Source organism: Rhinatrema bivittatum, chromosome 1, assembly GCF_901001135.1.
Source record: "Rhinatrema bivittatum chromosome 1, aRhiBiv1.1, whole genome shotgun sequence".
NCBI classification, from domain to species: Eukaryota; Metazoa; Chordata; class Amphibia; order Gymnophiona; family Rhinatrematidae; genus Rhinatrema; species Rhinatrema bivittatum.
In genome coordinates this window covers 526898369-526907387 of record NC_042615.1, presented here as the reverse complement: position 1 = coordinate 526907387, position 9019 = coordinate 526898369, and the positions used below count along the sequence as shown (strand labels likewise).

The following is a 9019-nucleotide window of genomic DNA, read 5'->3' as shown; positions in this document are numbered from 1 at the left end:
CACTATTAGGTATTCACTCCCAATGCAAAAAAATTAAATAAAATGCATCTAGGATGCACATTTTAGCAATCAGAAATTAATACCTGCCCAGAGCAGGCATTAATTGCTGAGCACTCCTAAAACTAGTACAGAAAAGCAGAAAACTGCTTCTGTGTTGCCTACTAATTATTGGGATATTAAGTAGAAGGAACAACTTTAAAAAAGTGCCAGTCTCGTGCAGGAAGCAGACACTCAGTTGACAAGCATCCAGCTCCTGAATCCCTGGCACATCCACGAGTTAGGAAAACTACACTGATAAATTCAGTGTCCCATTTTCTGAACCTGACAGCCTGCACTGTAAAAGGAGTGACTAAATCAATATTGAAGCGTCAGGCACTTAATTTATTCACTCCACTTATTGCCCATTGGTCCTTTTCACTGACAAATGTCAGTGAAAGAACCAATCCCTTTTCAGGACAGCCTTCTGAAAGGTGATTGGTCCTTTTACTGACATGTGCCTGAAGAGACCAATCAGCAATAAGTGAAGGAGTGAATAAATTAAATGTCTGACAAATTGATTTATGCACTCATTAGGTGCCGGTAGTCAAGTTGGGAGAATGGGCGCTATATTTATCAGTGTCCCATTTCCCAAACCTGTGCATTGCACTGTTAGGAAAAAAACACTGAAATTCAGCTTCCATTTTAACCAGCTGACAGCAGACCTCTCTGACACTGTCAAGGAGGCAATAGGGGTTTGCAATCGCCCCTACTGCCTCCAACAGCACAAGCCCTAATTTAAATATTGCATCACACCCCCAGGAGACATGGCTGGGGGTGAGTTAGGTTGCGCTGAAAGTGGGCATGGTGTGTTCAGTACCAGATTTCCTTTTTGCATCGGCCCCATAGTGCACCAGGAGAGCTAACTGCAGCTCTGGAATAGAAATGCTGAGTGAGGCTGCCAAAAGGCCTACAACACTCTGCCCCCTTCTCCAAGGTTAGTCTTCAGATTTTTTTTTCCCCCCTGAAGTGCTTGTGATCAGAAAAATGGAAGGGCATGGCTTTAATAGTGTTAACACTATTCCTTTGAGCTCTAGGTAATTTGTACCACCTTAGTCTTACTCTTAAAACTAACTACAGAAGCATCCATGCGTAAGCTGGTGTAAGACTTCTTACAAGATGTTTTACTTTATAACCCCACCCTGAAGTTCAGCATTAGAAGGGACCTTTGTTTTTGCTATTTTTACCCTGAATTTCTCATGTTTTATACTGAACTAAAGGGAAGAATTGCAGTGAAAAGGCTTATCTACAGATCTCTATTTTTCTTCATTAGAGCAAACTGATAAGTTTCAGGGGAAAAACTGGAAACCAAGGTCTCTATGCAATGACTTAGGCAAAAACTTGGAGAAAAATCTATTAGACCCCTTGAACTGAATTACACATCTGGAACTATATTACTGAAGTCATTGCAGTCTAAAGCTAGCCACTGATGTATTAAGCTGGACCAATATTAAGAAAGCTACAGCCTGACTTCATTTTTACATAGCCGAGTAGATTTAACATGGTATCTACATTTTGGGAAATTGACATATTGAAAGTAGCTACAACTTACATGGACAGTGGGGAGCTGTGTCCCAAATAACCAGTGGGGAGAGCTTTGTCTGACCAGCCACAGGGCATAGTTTAAGGAAGGATTGCCCTGTGGACATGCAACTTGGGAAAGTTTGTACTGTTCTACAGAACAGTACAAAGGTGTTTCATCTAAAAACATAGGAGTTAGATTTGTACCTCCATGTGGAGCTGTAGTAGCTACATGTATATGGTATTAGCATAACAAGCCACATCTTGAAACCCCAAGAGTAGACTCAACCGAGATGTACTGCTGCCTGCCCATCATCCTGCCCAGGGCTCTGGGATACATGAAGTGTAAGCAGTATAGCAATATGTGCTCTCAGGTACTTGTTAACAGATGTGCAATAGATCTAGCAGAAAGTTAGGGATATGCATTACTATTGTGAGCATCCAAATTATGCTCTGTGTACAATACAGCTGACTGAAAATCTTTGAAATTATATGCACACACTGCAAAGCAGTGTTCTATCCAGATTGACATTGCTTTAAAAGCCAATTTTTAAATATTATAATTGGCTTCACATGGAATTCCTTGTGACATGGTTTTGTCTATTGTAGCTAACAAATCTCCTACAATCCAGGATTAAATCTCATTTGTGTACAGACTGGCCTTTTGGCTCAGATGAGAACAAGAGGTAATTCAATTAACCTGGCAGGTATTTAAACAAATTCTAATGCTGCCGAGAATCCAGATTTGGTCTTTGGTCAGTGCATTTTTAAATGCTTACTCAATCTAATGCTCACCTCCATTCATCCTGTGTTTTACATGAACATGCTTGGAATATGAAGTGTTTGTCTCCTTAGCAGTTCTGCAAGTACCAGCTGAGCTCTTGGAATTGAATTTCGGAAAAATTGTTGCATTGAAAATGCCCAAAGGATCTACTCAGTGTAGAGTGCTTACACAGAAATGCAGAAACAGGCACAGAAGAATCTCACTACAAGGAAGGTGTATTTTGCAAGCTCAATAGTTCTGTATAAATTACTTTATTTAATCATTTTGAAAAAACTTTACAGTGGTTCTGATATAGCCACTCACCCTCTGCACACCTCTAAAAAAAGGTCAGCGCCAAGACAAGTTCACAATTTCATTCACACATACAAAAATTACTTCTAATTTTAGAAATTTTTGGCAATTTGATCTATAACACCCGTTTTTTTTCTCCTATTGCCATTGCCCCAACCATTGAAAAAGCTCCCAGTGTATACAGTTACATATTTACAGAGATGTTTCAAAGTGCTTGAGAACAGTTGATTGTTCTGAGAAATATTTACAAAAAAGCCTATACAAATATGTACAGGAGGGTTTGATATAGCACATTTAGCTGTGGGAATATGGCTTTCTATGGAAAGTGCTTTATACAGTACTTGGCCTGTGGTGTTAATACTGACTTGTTCCAGGGATAGGGATGGGAGGGGGTGCTATAAATGGTAACCACATCAAAAGATTCAACTACATTTGAGTAAGATATTTACAGACATTACAATTGAAGTGTGTATAAAACGAGCCCCAACCACTGAGCAAAAACCCACTTCAGACATACAGAAGGTTCCTGTTACATTTCTCCAAAAGTTGAGGGGTATGATCTACTCAGTCATGGGCCTGGTTACCATCTAATAAAAAAACTGCAGAACAAGGGGGAAGGCTGAAGAATGGTCAATGTTGATTCAAGCTGGGTTATACTCAAGACAGATCATCTTCTGTGTTTACAACAGATATCTATAGATGAAAAAGAGGGAAAGCGTTACCTCTATTGTAACTTAGTCAAAACAAAAAAGCCATTCCCTTATACACATTCCAGATAAAGATTTAGTCTTAAAATCCAAATGGAAAGAGGTGAGATAAGTTACAAATACAGTCCCCTTGCATTATATATCTTTTGCTAGAGCCTTTAACAGTATGAAGTTGTCATGGCCATAATCCAGAAGCCCCAACATCTGTTCTGAACCATATATATATTTTTTTTTTACTGGCTCAGTTTTCAACTTTGCAATTCAGAACCAGATATATTCTTACTCTTGATATCTGTTAGTATCATGCATCTGTCAACATTAACCTGTTTTCTGGTACTGAAATGCTTGAATCTGGGCTAAAATGTGTTATAACAGGTTGTGAATACCTTCCTAATGTGGCCTTTTATTTCTGGTTTTTTTTTGGCACGAAAACCACTAGACATGTTCACCCCGGCGTCTAAAAGCTTGTCATCAGGGTACATAAAAGACAGAGTTCAAAGGAGCATTTCCTGTTTTATCGGGTGGAAACACCGGATGTGCCAACTTCAGCATTGTGCCAAGCTGATATATTATAACATTGTTTCGTGGTAAAGGAGGATTGAATGTGATATTTAAGGACCATTGAGAGCACTTTGCAGCCCCTGAGGCAGCTCGCTCAAATGAGCTAAACTCTGCCAGAGTCGGGCTATCACCTTCTCTAGACCACAAACAAATCCTGTTTAACAGATCATTTCTACTTGGATGCTACTATGCCCAATACTGGGTACACAATACCATCCATCCCCCTTTGATGCACTGCCTAGCACCCTGTCCTAGGAGCATGAGCCCCCATGTCCCACATGGGGAAGAAAAAACCCTCATTTTAAGCCAGTGATGTGGCAAAGATTCACCCCTGCCACCTCAACTACCCTTGCTAGAAGGCTCCAGCCTGCGTTCATTAGGAAGGATACCCACTTCCTAAGATATCTTGCTAAGCTTTCATTCAGTGCCAGATTCTTCCCCTACAGTACATGAAAGTCTGAAGTGTAATCACTGGGCAAGAAAGAATATGCCTTTGTTCATGTACTAGAGCAGTATGCATGCAGTTTTTATTCAGCTATGCCCCTTCCTAGTCTAAACTAAAAGCTAGAGATAATTATGAACCTTTTGTTTAGTGTCATCTATTCTGCTTTGAGCAGGTCTCCTTCCTTTATCCATACAGCTTCCTCCATTTGAGCTTTCCTTGTTTCTACCTATTGTATGTTTGTTTAAGTTCTCCCACCCCCTTCTAACTATGCTTTCATTTTATCCATCTCATTCTATCACTCCTGTTTTTTGGATTGAGGAGTACAAAATGTTTATCGCATGCCGTGGGATCTGTAGAAATGCCGGTTCGAGTTAGCACATCATTTGTATTATGTACATGTCAAAACCCCTCAGTCAGTTGCATTTGTGTTTTGGCAGGGGCTGGAGGAATTACTTACTGCTGGATAGGTGTGTCCCACTGTACTGCTGTGTCGACCAATATCTATTGTTAGATCCTCTTCTGTTGTCTTCAAGTACACTGGATTGTCAAAGTTCATGCTTTTCATATTTTTATGCTGCCAATTCCGCCAAAAGAAGTAGCCACCAGTAGCTGCCATTGCCAACAATACTTCAAGCACAAAGGAGGAAGACTGGTCACAATTACAGGTTAAAAGCACATTCACTTGATCTTTGCTACATCTTAAACTTTAAACCCAGCACTACACCTGAATGACAGGCTGGAGTGTCATTCAACAAGAGCAATCTCAGATTGTACTAGAGCTTATTTTATTCCATTTATGGTCACTTAAGGTAGTTTTGGCAATTGATTAGAGTAGATCCTAGTACACCTTATCTGAATTTTGTGTCTTAAGTACTGGTATAAGTGTTTAAAAGCCATGCTGTCTAGTTCTAACATCCAGGAGAAATATCCCAAAAGGTTACCTATAGAAGCCACTGTACATTAAAAGAGATTTTTTTAAAAAGTCAGGTTTAACATTTTAGAAGTATTTTTAAACTTAAGTGTGCAACTTATGGTAAAATGCAAGAACAGAAGTTCCAAAGTTCACCTCTGGACAAAGTTCTTGCAAAACCTTCAGCTACTTCATCCATGTCTGATCAGAGGCATGCTGTAGCTAGCCACAGCAGTTCCCTCCCATGGGCCAACCTGTGGTAACCCCCAGCTGCTTCATTACTTGTTAATAACTGCAGGTGCCTTACAGCCAAGTGACTGAATTAGAACCAGAAGTAGAGCAGATTCTAAATCCCTGGCCCAAAGAACTTTATGCTGTTTTGTACCTCTGTTGCCAGAGTGCTTTGAGGTTGCCACCCTACACCACCAGCTTTCAACAGCTGTGAAATGGAGCCCAATGATCAGTGCCACAGCACCTATAGAAATAGGCTGCAGAGACTGAGGCAGTTTCTTCAACAGCCAAATCCAAAATGTTTACTGCTTCTAGTGCTCTGCAGCACTTCACTTACATACTGACAGTTGTTTGGGAAGATTGAGGGGGAAACCCTGAAATCTGGAGTGCTAGATTAATCTTGAGCATTTGTACTTAAAATTTTGGTTACACTATAAGACTTTACAGAGTTTATAAAATGAGCTATTGCCACTCGTGATTCTAGACTGTTACAAGTTATAAAAGCTTCCTACTTACACAACGGCAGAATGGCCCATGCAGCTGACGGTCCATTTCCAGAGATGTTCGCTTCAGACAGTGGTATGCTCAGGTTATGTTCTGTTGATAGAAGTGTTCAGGAGGTTTGCAATACTCAACAAAAAGGATGCCAAGTGAAAGTAAACATCTGAGCCTGGAAAGTGCTATGGAGGACCTTAAGGATCTAGCCATAAGAGCCTTAAGCATCAGATCAAGTTTTCATGCTATCAATGAGATTTTGTTCTGGGCTTCAAATGTATTGAAATTGCTATTTATTGTGAACCCGAGGCTCCAGGACAGGGTTGGGAAACTGATCCACTTTCAGCTTTTGTCTACTTCCATTAAAAAAAAAAAGTTATATATAAATAAAATCTCAAGTCTACATAGTTTAAAATTGAAAATGGAAAAGAAAACCTGCTCAGTGTAACTTGTCACCAAAAATCACGACTCAAGTTAGTGTTCCCTGTTACTAACTTACTGAAACTGAAGTGAGCCTCAGTTGTACCTCTGGTTAGATTTCATCAATTCAAAGAGTGACTTTCAGATACCCACTGCAGACTGCTAGAGTGCACAAACCCTTCCCCAAAAAGGGACAAGGAAATTACTAAAGTTACATGACAGATCCAAGGTACAAGGAGAAAAGTGGCTTGCTCAGTTAAGAGTTTAAATGTATTTCAAGATTTGATCATAATACTAGATCGAAATTTAACATGGTGGCATACAGATAAGGGTAACTTGAGGAAAGTTGTACTACCAATGAGCTTTTAGTATGAGTTACTCTAACAAATTTAATAGGAAGCATCAGAATGACGTATAACTATCTGGTTTTAACGTTTGGGGACCAGGAGTTCAGTCCTGTCTGAGGTCCTTCCCCTTATATAACCCAGCCACTGGCAGTCCAGTTACAATGCCACTTGGAAGTACCAAGTTCTCAGAGGGAGAATAGAGATCTCCCTCTGAAGGAAGTGGGTTATGGATGCCACCCCTACAGCAACCCTAACCCCGATTAAGCTAATCATTTTTAGCTGAGCAAGTGCTAACAGGAACCCATGCTGCTGCATAGTAACAGCAAGAGCCTGCAATTCCTATCTGCTGAAGATCTCGATTGCCAGCTTGCTAGCTGGGTTCTACAAGATTTAAAGAGGGACAAATGACAGTAGTACAGTATGGATTCTTGCTCAGATGCAGGGTTTGTATTTTCATGGCAGTTAAACCTTGCCCCCTGCTTCACCAACTTTAGCAGTTATTCTAATCTAGCACCTTTGTTTCATTAGCAAGCGACTGTTAAGCTTCCTCATACACAATTTAGTTTTGCCATATATTAGCCAGATTGTTGCCTGCTCCCCTGTAAGCAATAAACAGATGCAAAACATTATGTACAAGAGGGTAAGGAAAAAACCCCAACCCATGGTCATTTTAAACTTGTCCCTGATCTGCAAGAGATGTACAGTCTTAAAACTGAATAGGTATTAAGGAGGTGGCAACTTATGAAAACTAAAATGTTATCTTGACCATGCACAACTTTGAAGGGGATGGGAATGAAAGGGCAATTTCAGTTCAAGCATTTTGGTACCTTAATGTATTACATAAGTGGTAGGACTCATGGTTTGCTTTGGCTTTTATAAGAGGTGATTCCCCATAAAAAAAAAACAGAAGCATGAATCTATTTGTAGGAGATTTAACAGATTTTTTTGGTTCTTGTCCTGTTTTATCATTTCAGAAAGTGGCAGATATTTTCACAACCCCTATAGAAAGCTGCACCCCCCCTACATGCAATGTTATGAGTTCTAGAAATGAAGGGAATATTTACAAATCTAAAGTTACAAGATAGTCTTCCACTATTCAATTTCTAGTTGCAAGATCCTCTTAAACTGGATAAAGAGGAAGATATGTACTAATTAAAAAACTGGATAAGAGTTTAGTCTTTTTTTTTTAACTCTAAAAACCAAGATTTAAATGACTGATCCATTTACATTTCAGTCTGTCAAGTCAATCCAATATAACTGCAAAGCCTTTGCTAGATCAGACAGCCTATATTCTGAATCCTCACATCAGGACAGATATAAACTAAGCCTACATTCTCTTGCAAGGATTTGGTCCTCTCATTGCATTCGTTTGATAAGGGTAATAAGTCAAGGAATGATCCAATTACCTTGGAGAAAAATCAGAATGCCCCTGGTACTGAGTAAATGCTTCATTCACATTGAGAAAAAATGGTCAATAGAAGGGAAACTAATTGAAAATTCATAACCTATGGGTTAGTTCCACTTGTGATTTTTATTTGGGTTGGCTTTTCAAGATTTTTATTCAGATTGTACAAAAAATGTTACTTTATGCTCTGAAAAGAATTCACAAGGGGTAAGTGTGCTTGGGAAAAATGAGAATTTGTAGAACTTAACCAGATTGCATTGTTAGACTTCACCCCAGGAATTTTAAAGTCTTGAAAAGCAAGTAGCTACAAGCCAGCAGGGATTTCATTTGATACATAGTCACTTTATGCTAACCAATTTAAGATTTTTTTTGAAACCCAAATTAAGAAGTTAGCAGCAATACCTCCAAGAGGCGTTCCAATAGTTGACGACTTGCCTGTGTCGACACCCCTTGTATCAGAATACACCATAGTTCTTGTACCTTTAATTAAAATGAAGATCCCAATTAATACTGATGCTTCAAAATGTTAAATGCATTAACTAAATACACAGTTAAAAGGCAGTTTGTGTTAAGATTAACCCTTTGGATACTAGCATCTTATTTTTAGAAGCTATGTAAGCCAGTACCAGACTAAAGGGTTGAGGATGCTATTCAACAGCATTTATCCAGATAAAAGCTAAGAATTAAATAGGGCCCATAATCTGGATAAAGTTTATTCAGAGAAGACTTGTTCAGGTGGAGCTGAGATAGGCTATTTAGCTCCCAGCATATCAGAACTAATCTCTGGCTATGCAACCAATTCAGAGCTCCTGGTTACAGAGAAGAGGATATTGGGGGGCAGCTAGATACCCTTCCTGCTGCAGGCC

General features: G+C 39.4%; 1 protein-coding gene across 2 annotated transcripts in view; it reads right to left on the bottom strand.

The window, feature by feature from the left end:
• Positions 1-2573: 2573 nt before the first annotated feature.
• VLDLR (very low density lipoprotein receptor) overlaps positions 2574-9019 on the bottom strand; it is a 103814-nt gene continuing 97368 nt past the window's right edge. Inside the window, exons 16-19 of one of the 2 annotated variants that reach the window (XM_029613304.1) lie at positions 8556-8633; positions 6003-6083; positions 4803-4972; positions 2574-3325 (exon numbers count right to left, since the gene is read on the bottom strand). In XM_029613304.1, coding sequence (XP_029469164.1) covers positions 3290-3325; positions 4803-4972; positions 6003-6083; positions 8556-8633 — 365 coding nt within the window. In that variant the 3' untranslated portion in view covers positions 2574-3289. The remainder of the gene's footprint in view (positions 3326-4802; positions 4973-6002; positions 6084-8555; positions 8634-9019) is intronic. The other variant, XM_029613313.1, reaches the window with a different exon arrangement.